This window comes from Canis lupus, chromosome 10, assembly GCF_048164855.1.
Source record: "Canis lupus baileyi chromosome 10, mCanLup2.hap1, whole genome shotgun sequence".
NCBI lineage: Eukaryota > Metazoa > Chordata > Mammalia > Carnivora > Canidae > Canis > Canis lupus.
Window position 1 is genome coordinate 57,721,528 of NC_132847.1, and position 15,154 is coordinate 57,736,681.

Consider the following 15,154-nt stretch of genomic DNA (forward strand, 5'->3'; position numbering starts at 1 on the left):
AGTGGTGCATATACTTATTCCAGTACCTTGCTGCTCAAAATGTGGTCTTTGGACCAGCAGCCTCCATACCACCTGAAAGCTTCTTAAAAACATGGCATCTTACATCCACCCCAGACCTTTTGAACCAGATGGTGTTGGCACATCAACCTGATCCCCAGATGATTCACATGCACATAGGTTTTGAAGCATGGATCCAGCACATCTTTGTACATAAATCTCTTATGCAAGTGTATCTGTAGTCTTATTATGTATGAACTCTCTTCCAGTATTTTTTCATTGATCCCTGTGTTGTTTTGGGTCCTCTGAGAACCAAATGCCAAGGTGGGTTTGTTTGTCTTTTACCTAAGAGAAATGCTTGGATAAAGGAGGAAGAAGGAGGAAAAGGAAAGGAGGGCCTTCAGACCTTAATGCAGATGCTACAACTGGGAGAGGGGAATGGGAGAGGCTGGGGTAGGATGGCTCCAGAGTGCTCTGCAGTTTTGGAAATGTCTTGGCCAAGCCAATGGGGAGTCCCCAGGTAAAGATGGCCTACTAGGGTGTCTTGCATCAGACAGTAGCAGTTGGGTTCTTGTACCACCCATGCTTAAGTCACTGGCTGAGAGAAACCAGGGGAAACATAGCCTCAGCAAGAAATTCATAAAGGATTGGAAGGCATAGCAGCTGGAGGCTCTATCAGCTGTGCTCCCCCCAGCAGGTTCTCTTGAAGGGTGATCTGAGGCGTGCACCTCCATCACCAACACAGTCCTCATCCAATCAACGCTTATTGAGTGCCTTCTGTGCACTAGGCATTGTGTGTGTGATGGCATATTAGGGATGATAGGGATGGCCCCTGGATCCCAGGGAATTCCACATGATTGCAGAGCGGATAGTTTATGAGCTTTCACTGTCAATTCAGAAGAAGGTGTCTCAATTTGGAGGTATCACTGACAGCTTCATGAGAGAGCTTGGCCACCAGTTGGGCAGAAAGACTGGGCAAGATCTGGGTAGTGGTAGGAAAAGTGAGGGAGCAGGGGTACTGAATTCCAGAGATCTGTGCAGTGGATTAGAGAGGAGGTAGGAAGGGCCAGGAAGTAAAATAATCTCTAGAGTATTTATTTACTTTTAAATGTCTAATTTGTTTTCCCTAATATGACAATAATGTTCGTTGAGAAGAATTCCAATGTTGTGCAAATATAGAATGTGAGCACCTTGAGATCAATGATACATAGGTGGTAAGTAATTAACAAATATTTGAAAAAAATGAATAAGTTGAATGAAAAGGAAAGTCCCACAGAATCTCATTCACCAGAAATAAATATAATAGTTAATAGTTTGGTGAATATTTCTTTAGAGATTTTTCCTTTATATATGTTAACATATTTTATTAACATAGGATCATACCATCTATACAGTTCTATAGCTTGCTTTTCTTGACACTGCATCTTAAACACATTTGTATGTTGAACACCTAGAATTAGTGTTATTCTTGTTAGGGATACTGTGGTATATTAGTGTATGAATGTGCAATACTTTATTTTATAATCTCGTATTAATGGGCATTTGGGTTATTAACAACTTCTTGTTTTTATACACAATACAGCAATAAGCTTCCTGTAAGCCCATCTCTTGAGCACTTGTGAATCTATTTCTGTTGATGTGACATGCAGAATCAAAAGGATATTAACATGGTCTCACTCATATGTGGAATATAAGAAATAGTGAAAGGGACCATAAGGAAAGGGGGGAAACTGAGTGGGGGAAAATTAAAGAGGAAGACAAAGCATGAGAGACTCCTAACTCTGGGAAACAAAGGGTTGCAGAAGGGGAGGTGGGTGGTGGGGATGGGGTAAGTGGGTGATGGGCACTAAGGAGGGCACTTGATGGGATGAGCACGGGGTGTTATGCTATATATTGGCAAATTGAATTTAAATAAAATTCTTGAAAAAGCAAAAAACAAAAGGATATGAACATTAACACTTCTTTTTTTAAAAAAATATTTTATTTATTTATTCATGACAGACACAGAGAGAGGCAGAGACACAGGAGAAGCAGGCTCCATGCAGGGAGCCCGACCGAATCTCCAGGATCACACCCTGGGCCAAGGGTGGCCCTAAACCGCTGGGCCACCAGAGCTGCCCGAACATTAACACTTCTAATAAATGTTGCCTAATTGCTTTCTAAAAGGTTATACCAGTTTGCATTCCTACCAACAGTGTTAGGAATATACAGCCTGTTTATTCACATCCTTGCCAACACTGGAATGAATAACCTTTTAAATCTTTGTCAATCTGATAAGTGAAAAAATATTTCAGAGTAAGTTTAATTTGCATTCATTTTAAATAGAGAAATTGAACACATGGTGATACGTTTCTAGACCATTTTCATTTCTTTATTGGGGGAACTGTCTATTTAAATCATTCAGCCATTTTTATTTCTGTTCTTTTTATTTCCCTGTTGCTTTGTTGGATAAATGCCATCTGCGAATATCTCTTTCTGATTTGTCTTTTGTCTCTTGAGTTTATATTATTTTGGGCCTTACAGAATACTAAGATTTTTATGTAGTCAACTTTATATATCTTTTCTACAATGGTCTCTGGGATTTTGCATCCAATACTTGTTGGATTTTTTTTATTATTTTATTTTAACATCTTTAGATCATTTGGAATTCGTTTTGGTGTAGGGTGTGAGGTTGGGATGTAAGTTTATTTTTTTCCAAATGGCTATCAAGTTGCCCTAATCATTGATTGAATCAGCCATCTTTGCTCCACCAATGTTTGAAACACCACATCTACCGTACATCAGGTTAAACTCTAAAAGGGATGTAATGACCCCTTTGAAGGGAGCTAATACAACAAATCACAAGTGCCTTCTAGAGAAGTCTGCTTGTTGGTTGAACAGCTGATGAAATGATATGGTGTAGCCAAAAAAACAAATAAGCTCTCCAAAAGAACAACAAACCCAAGGAAAGGAAAGGTACTCAATTTGGGAAGTGGAGCAAAAAGAATTAAGGTCCCAGCTGAATTGGCTGTCTGTGGGTGCCAGCTTGTCACTGTTGACCACCCCTAGTACTTTACCTGTACTAACAAGCTGTACTATTTCCAATTGCTCCCAGGTGGTTCCAGTGCTGCTGGTCTATGGACCACTCTTTGAATGGCAAAGTGCTGGACTCCTTCCGTTTGCCCTTCCAGAAATTCTTCCCACCCTGCTTTGAGCCTGGGGAGGCTGGCTGTGTGGACTACATCACTCAGTCCTCCCAAAATCCTACTTGAGAGGTGCTATTTTTATTACCACCATTTTACAGATGAGCAAACTGAGTCAAGAGAGGTTAAGTGACTTGCATAGGGTCACAGAGCAATGTGATGGGGCTGAGGTATGATGTCAGGCAAGGGAGCTGTGAAGTTGTGCGTCTACACATGAAGCTAAGTTGCCTTTTGATCTCATAGCAGTCTACCAGTAAATCCTGTGTGGTGGAAAATCCTGAATTCAGAATCAAGGGGCCTGGACTCAGATCATTGCTCTGCCACTGCCATGTCCTTCAGCCCTGGCTAAAATCATCTCCCCTCCCTGAGCCAAAACTTCCTTTTCTGTCTACCATGCAATGTTGTCAGGACAGTGAAATGAGATGGGACATGAAGAATAAGGTCTGGTGTTTTACGGCACACACAGATGCTCAGTAAATGACAGCTCTTACTATGAGCTGGGACTTGAACCCGTGTCGTGTCAGGCCCGTCACTTCCTTCTCTGCAGCCGAGCTTGTATTAGGAAGCATTCCAATTTGGTAAGGTGATCCAAGACATTATGAGTTGTAATCCTTGTCTGTTTTCTAATCTGACCGCAGATCTTAATTGTGTTGAGCGTCTGGACGGAGTCCAGAAGGCACAGCTCCAGGCCTTTCCTCTCACACCTGCCTTCTAGTACCAACTGGCAGACTCTGTCCCATGGGTGGAATCACCTCCTACCAGTTGGTGTCTGCAGCAGGTTGTCCTACGTGGGAGCTGCTTTGTAGGTTCACTCTAAGCCCATTCTCCTCCAGCTGGTGGGCAGGCCACTTTCCTCCAGGGCAGCTATGAATCTACAAGGGCAGCAGGTGAGATCATACCTGTACCTGAGACACCAGATTATTGGAGGGCCCTTTCCCTACTCTGTGTCTCAGGCTCCCCATCCATAAAATGAAAGCATTGGACCAGATTTATGCCTCTTAACTTTTTTTGGCTGTGGTCGTCTTGAGAATAGAGAATATTTGATAAAAAAAAGCTTTGGAAGTAGCTTCCCAGGATGTAAAAAATTAAAAAACAAAAAAACAGCTTATTCATTGCCCTGAGCTGGGAACTAGCAAAGGGAGTTCCACGTTAACCTAAAATATGATTTCAAATCCCTGATATCACTTTAACATTCAGATATCCATGTAAACATTACTTTCTCAGAGGGGCCTTTCTAAAATCCTCAACTAATCTATTATAAGCCCTTTTAGCACCTGTAATTCCTCTTCAACATGCTAACCACAACTCTAGAAGGTTACCTTTTTAATACCTGTCTATTCCATTGCATTCTAAGCACCATGATGTCAAAAATCTCTCTTGTGACAAAGACTCTCTTCTTGATCAAACCCTAGCCAGGCTCCCGTGAGCCCATTTCTCATCTAGGCCTCAAGCTTGGCCTATAAAGAGGAAAGGCTCTGAACGCAGACGGTTTTATATACCTACCTGCTTTCATATTAAAGACTTAAACGGCAACAGAGTTTTTAACAGCTCAAGACTGAACTGGCAGCATGACCCCAGCCCCCCTTAAGTATCTGCTGGAAGAAGCTCACGGCTATCCAAAGAATTGACTGTTTATCATAGCCAACAGCTAACTGTCGGCCCCAACTACCCTTTCTTAGAGAGTTTAGTAAGAAGGGCTTACAATTATAAATCCTTTCTCTAGCCCTTTGAGATGTATGTGTATTTCCTATAAATCTAGAATGTCTTTTCCGAGGACTAAAAGCCTTTCCTTTACAAATGTAATCATTGGGAAGGATAGGGCCTCTTGCCTCCCAGGTTTTGCGTGAGAATAGAATCCTAACTTTGATACGTGCCAGCCACAGACACAGCTGGCATTATCAGCATTTACACTGATCATTCCTTTGTAATTTTTCACTTCCCTGACTCTATTTAGAATGTTCAGTCATTGTGTATAAATCAAAGTTGGATCAGTTAGTGCTGGGCCCTCTTCCCTACTGCAATAGTGCATTACTGATTAAGATCTGTCCTCATCACTTTAACTAGTATTTGGTTTTGTTTCTCTTTGAAACTTGCTCTTTATAGCATGCCTAGACCCTAGCATGGTGCCTGGCACATAGTGGATGATTAATAAATATTTCCTGAATTAAAAAACTGTTTACTAGGGGCGCCTGGGTGGCTCAGTTGTTGAGTGTCTGCCTTTGGCTCAGGTCGTGATCCTGGGGTCTTAGGATCAAGTCCCTCATCGGGCTTCCTGCAGGGAGCCTGCTTCTCCCTCTGCCTGTGTCTCTACCTCTCCCTCTGTCTCTCATGAATAATAAATAAATAAATAAATAAATAAATAAATAAATAAATAAATCCCATTGACTAAAATCATCCATTTGTTCTAGTTATCTATTGCTCAATAACAGATCATCCCCAAACTTCATGGTATAAAATGACAACTACCTTATATTGTACTCATGGATCCTGTGGGTCAAGAATTTGAAAAGGGCACCTCTGTTCTCCATTCCATGATGTCTGGGGTCACAGATGAGGTGACCTGAATGGCCAGGGTGACTTGAATGGCTAGGGTGCCACTTCCAAGATGGCTTCTTCACTCACCTGTTCGATGCCAGGACTGGCTGGGTCAGCAGAGGTTTGGGCACAACTGGATGATACCAATATAGTTGGACTTCTTCTCTGGAAGCTCAAGGCTCCAAGAACAGTGATCCTCTAAACAAGATGGAAGCTTCCTGGCTTCTTATTCCTAGCCAGTGAGGTCACAGAGCTTCACTTCTATCATCATCTAATGGTTGAAGCAGTTACAGGTATGCCCCAATTGGAGGCAAGGGAGTGTCAAATAATTTGCAGCCTTGTTTTAAAACCAGCCACACATCTGACATCTGTCAGAGCCAGATTTGGGAGGAATTCTTATGCAGTTTATCCTGCATATCACTTGCGATTAGATTTGGCTGGGTGGGACAGAAACCCCATAAAAACAGTGGCTCAGACAAGACTGAAGCTTCTTTCTCCCTCACACACGCAAAGCCTGGAAGGAGCCCATCAGGACTGGTTCACTGTCCACAGTGTTAGGGACCTGGGTTCCTTCTGGTCTGTTGTTTCACCACCCTCCTTGCATGACTTTGACCTCATGACCTGAGGTGGTTGCTTGAACTCTAGTCTTCATATCCACAGTCCAGCCAGCAGGAAGAGGGAAGGTAAGGAAGTTTCCTTTAAGGACATTGCTCAGAAGCACCAACCCCACTTACAGCCCATTGGCTGCATGCTCAGTCCCGTGGTCATGCCCTGCCTGCAAACGAGGCTGGAGATTCTAGTCTTTATGTTTGAAGACCATGGGCCCAGAGGAACAAACAAAAACCCATGATTCTACTGTTAAGGAAGGAGAGGAGAATGGGTGTTGGCAGACATCCACCTGTGTCTGCCACACCTTTACTCCGTTTTATTTCCTGTTCTGCCACTGACCTGCTGTGGCTTGAGTGGCACAATTCATTTGGTGTTGTTACAGGTTCTTCTGGTCATTGGGAAGGAGGGTGCTATAATCTAAGAAGGAAGCTCAAAGCATTAAGCAGATAAAAGTGTCAACACTCTGGTTTTAAGGAAGGGAACTCGAGCCCCACCCAACCAGCCTTTTTTTTTTTTTTAACCTTCCTGGGTGGTCCCCTGGGGTTTCTAGGAGCAGACTTTTGAAAATTCCCATATTTGGTTACCACCCAGGCCCTTCCAACAAGACCTGAAGAATTTATGTTCGTTACATTTTGGGAGTAACTCCTCCCTGCACTTCACCAGGTTGTGCCTTCCATCAGATACCTCTCTGGGGAATTCAAACAAATGCCTACGGAAGGGAGCAGGGGACACAAAAGCAGCCATTAATTGAGTGCTTTCTCTGTGTCTGATACTATACTAAGCTCTGTGATCATGAAGTGACCACAGCCTGTACTCTAAGTCCCTTACTTTTTGTTGTTGTTGTTTGTTGTTGTTGTTGTTGTTGTTACAGGCTATGGTTAAATTAAACACGATCCAGCATACCAAGCATTGTAACAAAGTATGATGGTGTTACCGATTGAATTGAGTCCCCCAACAAGATATGTTGAAGTCCTAAGTCTTGGTACCCAGGAATGTGACCTTATTTGGAAATAGGGTCTTTACAGACATAATTAAGTTAAGATGAGGTCATTAGAGTGGGCCCAAATCCAATTTGACTGGTGTCCTTAGAAGAAGAATAGAAGACACATAGAGACAGATGCACATCAGAAGAATGACAATGGTGGCAGAGATTGGAGTGATGCTTGCATAAACCAAGCAATGGCAAAGATTTCAAGCAACACCAGAAACTAAGAGAAAAGTATGGAATGCAATCCCCCCTAGAGCCTTCCAAGAAGGCATGGCCTTGCTGGTAGGACAGATTGATTTTAGACTTCTAGCCTCCAGAACTGAAAGGGAATACAGCCACCCAGATTGTGGTACTTTGTTATGGCCACCCTGGGAAACTAATAGAGATGGTCAGTTTGATGCGTCAGCTTAGCTAGGCTTTAATCCCCAGTGTGTTGGATCAAACACTAACCTAGATGTTGCCATGAAGATATTTTGCAGGTATAACTGACGTCTGTAATCAGTTGATGTTAACTAATGGAAATTATCTATATGGGCCTGACCCAATCAGTTGAAAGGCCTTAACAGCAGAACTGAGACTGCCTTAGAAAAGAAGAAATTCTGCCCATGGACTGCAGATTCAGCTCATGCAGATTCTTGCTTCACTTCCTGATGGCCTGCCCTACAGATTTTGGACTTGCTTAGCCAGCCCGGGCAATTGTGTAAGTCAATTCCTTTCTATAAATCTCTTAACATATTTCCTCCTGGTTCTGTTTCTCTGGTGGAACCCATACACACAAGGATGATGAAATCTTGAAACGTACTTGCCTATAAGGCCGTGGAAGTTGCTGAAGGCCTCACAGAAGAGGTGACTTTTGGCTTGGCCTCGAAGGGTGGATAGAGGTGGGCCAGGTGGGCCAGGGCATTCCAAGCAGGGAGAACAGCATGTGCAAAAATATGGAACAGCGAGACTCCTCTCCCTTCTTCCAGAGTGGTATGGGGTAGACCTTGCAGAGTTTGGAGTCACATTCTGAGGGCCTCTTCCTGTCAAGTTGAGGACTTCAGCATTTGTGCTGGAGGCCAGGGCTTCTCCCTTTTTTCATTTCTGTTAGTTCTGTCTTTTTATTTATTCTTTATGTTTTGAATTGACTTACAACTTTCATAAGTCAAGTGCTTATTTTTAAAAGAAGAACTTGGAGACGCCTGGGTGGTTCAGTAGTTGAATGTCTGCCTTTGGCTCAGGTCGCGATCCCAAGGATCCTGGGATCGAGTTCCTCATCAGGCTCCCTGTAGGGAGCCTCTCCCTCTGCCTACATCTCTGCTTCTCTCTGTGTCTCTCATGAATAAATAAATAAAATCTTAAAAAAGAAGAAAAACTTGATATTTTTTTACTTATATATCCTTGTAATCCCCACCAAAATCAAGACATGGAATCAGGGCTGTGTTTAGCGTGAGTGAGGCCAGTGAGATGAGCCATGCGAGCACAGCATCAGATTCTACCTTTATTTAAAATTTTTGTGTTTTGTTCATCAGAGATTTTTTTTTTTTGCTTTCATTTTGATTTTTTTTTTTTGAAATACTGTTTATTTTGATCACTGATTTTGTTTTGCCTTGCCCATCCTACAATCTTCTGCCTTGGAGACAGCCTCATGCCTCACTCTAGTCTTGAAACTGTTAAGTATTTCCAGCAGCCTGGTGGCTCCTTCATTTGTTCAATCCCCTCAAAGGAAACTTCTGACCAAGGTCAGGGGAATGAATGGCCTGGGGTGGTGTGCGATCATATGATGGGTGCCTCTGCATATGTTTCTCTGAGGGAGCTCATTCCCGTGATCAGTATCTTGGAGGCTTTTGTAAAGTGAGGAGTAAAAAACACCGAGATTGACCAACAGGGTGCCAGGGGAAGGTGTGTTATTTAAGGGATCTAAGCAGTATTGCACCTTCCGCGGAGAAGGACAAACATTATATGGTCTTATTCATTTGGGGAATATAAAAAAACAGTGGAAGGGAATAAAGGGGAAAGGAGAAAAAATGAGTGGGAAATATCAGAAAGGGAGACAGAACATGAGAGACTCCTAACTCTGGGAAACGAACTAGGGGTGGTGGAAGGGAGGTGGGCGGGCGGGTGGGGGTGACTGGGTGACGGGCACTGAGGGGGGCACTTGGGATGAGCACTGGGTGTTATTCTGTATGTTGGCAAATTGAACACCAATAAAAAATTAATTTATAATTAGGCCGACAGGCCCCCAGGGACCATCTTTTTTTTATATAAAGATTTTATTTATTCATGAGAGACACAGACACAGGCAGAGGGAGAAGCAGGCTCCATGCAGGGAGCCCGATGTGGGACTCGATCCAGGGTCTCCAAGATCAGGCCCTGGGGAAAAAAAAAAAAAAAAAAAAGATCAGCCCCTGGGCCCAAGGCAGGCGCCAAACCGCTGAGCCACCCAGGGATCCCCCCCCGCCCCCCGGGGCCATCTGGGGTGTATCTGCCTCACTGTGCCTCAGTCTCCTCATCTGTAAAACGGAGTCGATAATGCTACTACTACCCCTGTTAGGGTCAGAGGGGATAAGGGAGTAAAATTCACAGCATCCTGCAGGGTGCACTCAGCCGCTACTCCGCGCGGACGACGTGCGGGGCGCTGAGCTCAGGCTTTGACCGGCCGCCACCGCCTTCCCAACGCACGCGGCCCCGGGGAGGGGCGAGGCCCGGCCAGCCCGCGGGGCCCCAGGGGAGGCCCGGCGCCCGCGGGGGGCGGGGAAGGGGCGGCCCGCAGGTGGGGCGGGCCGGGGGCGGGGCGGCGCGGGGCTGCGGTTCCGGGATCCGGGTCCGGGTCTGCGCCGCCGCCTCCGGGCGAGCCGAGCGCTGGCCCCAGCTGGCGGGCGCATGTGGGGGCGCGCGGCGCGGAGGCGCTGCCCGCGGGGGCTGCGGCGCGGCCGGGAGGCGCTGCTGGCGCTGCTGGCGCTGCTGGCGCTGGCCGGGCTGGGCTCGGTGCTGCGGGCGCGGCGCGGGGCCGGGGCGGCCGAGCCGGGACCCCCGCGCGCCCCGCGCCCCGGGCGGCGCGCCCCGGTCCTGCCGCGGCCGCCGGTGCCCAGCGACGCCCTGGGCGCGCGGGGCGAGGCGGTGCGGCTGCAGCTGCAGGGCGAGGAGCTGCGGCTGCAGGAGGAGAGCGTGCGGCTGCACCAGATCAACATCTACCTTAGCGACCGCATCTCGCTGCACCGCCGCCTGCCCGAGCGCTGGAACCCGCTGTGAGTCCGCGGGGGCTGGCGCGGCGGAGGCTGGGGGCGGAGCACGCGGCCCGCGGGGGCCTCGGCCTCAGTTTCTCTATCTGAAGGGGCAGGGTGGAACCAGGGTCTCGGAATGCCTGGGGATCGCGCGTCTTGCTGAGCCTTCCTCGGAAGTGCGCAGTGGAAGGGCTCCTGTGCGAGGAGGGGGACGGGACACGAGAGTTTTTTAAAAAATGAAAATAGCAAAGTCCCAGAATATTTTTTTTAATTATAGAGCTTCCTTTTTTTTTTTTTTTAAGATTTTATTTATTTATTCATGAAAGGCAGAGAGAGAGAGGCAGAGACACAGGCAGAGGGAGAAGCAGGCTCCACGCAGGGAGCCCGATGCGGGACTCGATCCCGGAACTCCAGGATCACACCCCGGGCTGAAGGCAGGTGCTAAACCGCTGAGCCACTCAGGGATTCCCCAAAGCCTCAGAAATTGATGGATCTTTCACTAGGTGGTCTCTTGTCTCCTTCCCCCTTGAGAAAGAAGGTCTGTCTGTCTTTCGGCCCTGAAAAAGTGGCCGGGGGCTTGGAGCTAGGCAGGCAGGTCTAAGGGTGCTTCCTGGTTTCGCCGTACCCCCAGCTCTGCCAGTATGTCCCTACCTTGGTGAAACTCAGAACTCTTAGAGTTGGAGATAGGCTCCCCTTTCACTTATCTGGGTGTGCCAGGCCCTTGAATGAACCAGGAAGGGAGGGCACTCCAGCTGGAGAGTTGAAAGGTCGCCCTGGAAGGCCAAGTCCAGGGTTCCCCCTCACTGGGAGCTGGATTGCTGAGCTTTAGGCAGAGGAAGGCAGGGAGGAGGTGGTGGGAAAGTCTCCCTCTGGCTGAGGGCCAGCTCAGCATACTCCTGTGCACCCGGCAGGCCCCAAGCCTGTGTGGCCAGACGCCTAATTCCTATTGGAGTTGCTGGCCCAGCAGGTTGTGCCCACTGCCTAAGAAAAGGGAGCAAGACCTCCTGGCTTTCTCTCTCCTTCCCTCGTTGGTGGGGATCTTCCAGGTCCCCTCTTGAGCCCATTCTTAAAAGCTTTGAGGAAAAGAGACCTCAGAGATTGGCGAGTAGCCAATGGGGCAGCCTCCTGTGTGCACCAGGCACCTGCTGCTGCTCCCTGTTTTCTGGCATTCCAGCTTTAGAGGTGTGGCAGAGGTTTCATGGAGGACAGGTGACTCACCTAAGGCCCCACAGGTAGGAAGTGGTGCAGCTGGCTGTGGGGGATATGACCCTCCTGGCCCCCTTGGCACTGTGCCGATTGCAGGATTTGGGGGTGGGTGAATCCTTGGCCAGAGAAAGCATGGGTACTTTCTTTAGAAGTGGCTCCCCACCCACCTTTGGCAGAATTGTGATGGACTTGCACTTCACTGTCCTTCCTATTTTGCGGTATCTGTTCATGTGTAGCCTGGTGCTTTGGCCTGAGGCGTTTTCACTGTTAATCTTTTTGATTAGAACTTTGTTAGTGTTGGTGCAGTTCCCCCTACTTTCCCTGTCTGCAAAATGAGGAATGAGTAGAAATAAAACAACCGATGAGTTAATAAAACAAAACATTTAACACACCGTGCGCTCAATTCTTAGCTACATTTCCTCCCTTCCCGGTTGCCAACAATGTAGTCAGGAGGTTGCTTTTTAAGAGTCATCCAGGGATCGGTGGTAAAGTTTTTCTTTTCCTGGTTCCAACTTGCTTTATTGTCCCAGGTTGAGAAACCTCTTTCAAGCACTGTGGATAACCTGCGGGGCTTATGGTATCCCGTCTCCATGGTGACACAGCTGCCCTGCGTCCTATCAGGATTTGCTTATAGATCCTGCTTTTGCATGGACTCTGGGAAGTTAATCCAAACCCAGCATGATAAGAAGTATGAATGCCTCCTGCCTTTAATTCCTGCAGCAAGGCTTGTTGGATTATTCTCGCCTAGCTGGAGAGAAAGGTGAGCTTGATCTGTGTTGGTCTCAGCCAGGCCAGGCCTTGAGCCATAACTTCAGTGTGGCCTGAAAGGTCAGGGCCTTTTATGGAGACTCACTTTTATTATAGTTCATACAAAGGTAGGCACCTAATCAGGGCCTGTGGTTTTAGCCTCAGAAACTAGAACAGCAGAATATAAATTTGCGATTGGAGTGGAGGTGCAGGTGGGGGAGTCCCTTGGGACTCTAACTGATAAGCCTCTGCTTAGGGATGGTTAAGATCCTTGAGTGTCACAAAGGGAAAGGCCCCCAGGGAGCATCCAGTCTAACCAGAGAGGAGAAGCCGTGCTCCCAAGGTAATTTGCAGATCTGGGGCAGAGCTGATCTAGAACCCAGATCTTTTATTCCCTCCTCCCTTTTGGGGTACAAGCAATTACTTATCTATTTTAATTATAAAAGCAATACATGTTCACTCTAGAAATGTTGGTGTATACATAGAAGGAAAATAAATAAATAAAAATTATCTATAAACCTACTGCCCCAGGAGAACTGCTGTTAACGTTTTGCTGTGTATCCTTTTAGACTTTTCCAGGTATAGGAATAGATTTTGAGGGACACCTGGGTGGCTCAGTTGATTAAGCATCTGCGTCATGATCTCAGGGTCCTGGGATGGAGCCTCACATGGGGTTTCCTGCACAGTGGGGAGTCTGCTTCTCCCTCTCCCTCTGCCCCTCTTCCCTGTTCATTCTCTCTCTCTCTCTCTCTCTCTCTCTCATAAATAAATAAAATCTTGGAGAAAAAGAAATAGATTTTGAAAAATATACCTATGGGTATGTGAGTGAGAATATATTCAAACGTGAGTATGTACATAGGTTCACACACATTTTTAGCCTGCCTTTTACACTACAGCGGGTGAACCTGCTACCATAGGCAAGGAGTTGGGAACTACACAGGGACTCTTGGTGTCTGCAAGCCTTGATACTGCGTGTCCTCTCTTGGATGGGCCAGACCTGTAGAGATGCTTCAGCGTGAGCTCTAATTCCTTAAAATTTGGTGTAGACCCCAGCTTTTTTGTAAGTCTGATAATGCACATGCCGGTGGATTAGAGCACAGCTTTATTTCTGTTCCTGTTATTTATTTCTGTTGCAAGACTCACAAACACCATCTCCTCTGAGCCGAGCAAGGAAACAGAACTTTCTGTCTGAGATGGCAGCAGGCCAAAGTGGGGAGCCAGAAAACTGGATTTGTGGCCTTGGGGAACTTTGAGAAATTTTGATGCCAGGGACCTTCCTCAGAATAATTAAATAGAAATTTCTGTAGGTAGGGCCCAGGTTGAGGTTACTGTGCACATAGGGTTGCAAACTACTGTCTTAGGGTCTTCGGGGTTTTAATTACTCAGAAGATTAAGGGTGGGTGCTTTTGAGCAAGCGGGAGAATACCAGAATGTAGGCAAAATAGGGATTCAAAACAGACTGACTGCACCTGAAACCGTGATGACATTACAATCACTTGTAAGATGTGTCATGAGTAAATAGTTGCTGATGTACCAATATTTGCAAAGGACGTCAGTTTTTGTAGATCAGAGAAGCCTTAAGATAATCACTATAATGTCATTCTTGTTTGCATTCTGACCTATTTAGGAGATGAGAAAACTGTGGTGGAGGGACAGTGCCCTGGGCATTTCTACAGGCACGGGGAGGGACATGCCATATGCGAGCATCAGACGTTCTCTGCTGTAGAAGAAGAATTTTGAACTGCTGTTGAGGAAAGCGTGCCAACAATACATAGGTGTTCCTTGGATGCTTGCTCTGGTGTTAGCCTCATTAATGTGGTAATTGCAGATGTGCATCTGAGTTCAGGGATCAGGACTTGGGTGCTGGGATGGTGAAGAGTTTCAGAATAAGTCTAAATAGGTAATTCAGCAAAAGAAAAGTTCACCTTACTGGGGTTGGCAGGAAGGAATTGGTTAGGATTTCCGTTCTTGCAGAGAGGCAGCCTGCTTGACTGTTGTCATCACAACGGTATCTTTCGAGCAACATCACACATGGTGCAGAGGTCAGACTGATGTTTCTTTGCTTCCCCAACAAGGTTGTAAACCACAGGTTATTTTATTAATCTTTCCCAGAGCCATCTGTGGTTGTCCGAGTAGCATCCTTTCTTTGAGCCACTGCTTTTGGTCTGCAGAACGGTGTTCAGGTTTAGTTAGTATTTTCATGATACCTTTTTCCATCCTTTTACGCTCATTCATTCTATGTCCTTATGTTTCAGGCTTGTCTCTAAATAGCATGTTGCTAGATTTAGTGTGATCATTAAAGAAAACATCCAGACTGACAATCTTTGACTTTTAACTAATTATGTCCATATGTGTATATATATATATATATATATATGTATATATGTGTGTGTATATATATATATATAAAATGTCTATATGTATATGTGTATATATATTTCTCATGCTTACAAGACACTTAAGGTTTGATTATTTTGATTATGCCATCCTATTTTATACTTTCTAAATGTTTTGCTTTTTCCTTTTTTTAAAATGCTGCCTTTTTGAGTCAATAGAAGTCTTTCTCTCCTCTTCTCATTCCACTTTTTCTTCTCTACTAATTTGGCAGTTCTGTTATTTCTCATCGTGAGTGGTAAATTTAAAAACGTATTCGACTCAGCAGGATCTAAAGTTAATCACTAACTATG

General features: G+C 45.9%; 1 protein-coding gene across 2 annotated transcripts in view; it reads left to right on the forward strand.

The window, feature by feature from the left end:
- The first annotated feature begins 10,173 nt into the window (after positions 1–10,173).
- Positions 10,174–15,154, forward strand: part of GALNT12 (polypeptide N-acetylgalactosaminyltransferase 12) — a 38,367-nt gene continuing 33,386 nt past the window's right edge. Inside the window, exon 1 of one of the 2 annotated variants that reach the window (XM_072842076.1) lies at positions 10,174–10,538. In XM_072842076.1, coding sequence (XP_072698177.1) covers positions 10,174–10,538 — 365 coding nt within the window. Of the gene's footprint in view, positions 10,539–12,295; positions 12,481–15,154 lie in introns of those variants that run through there. The other variant, XM_072842077.1, reaches the window with a different exon arrangement.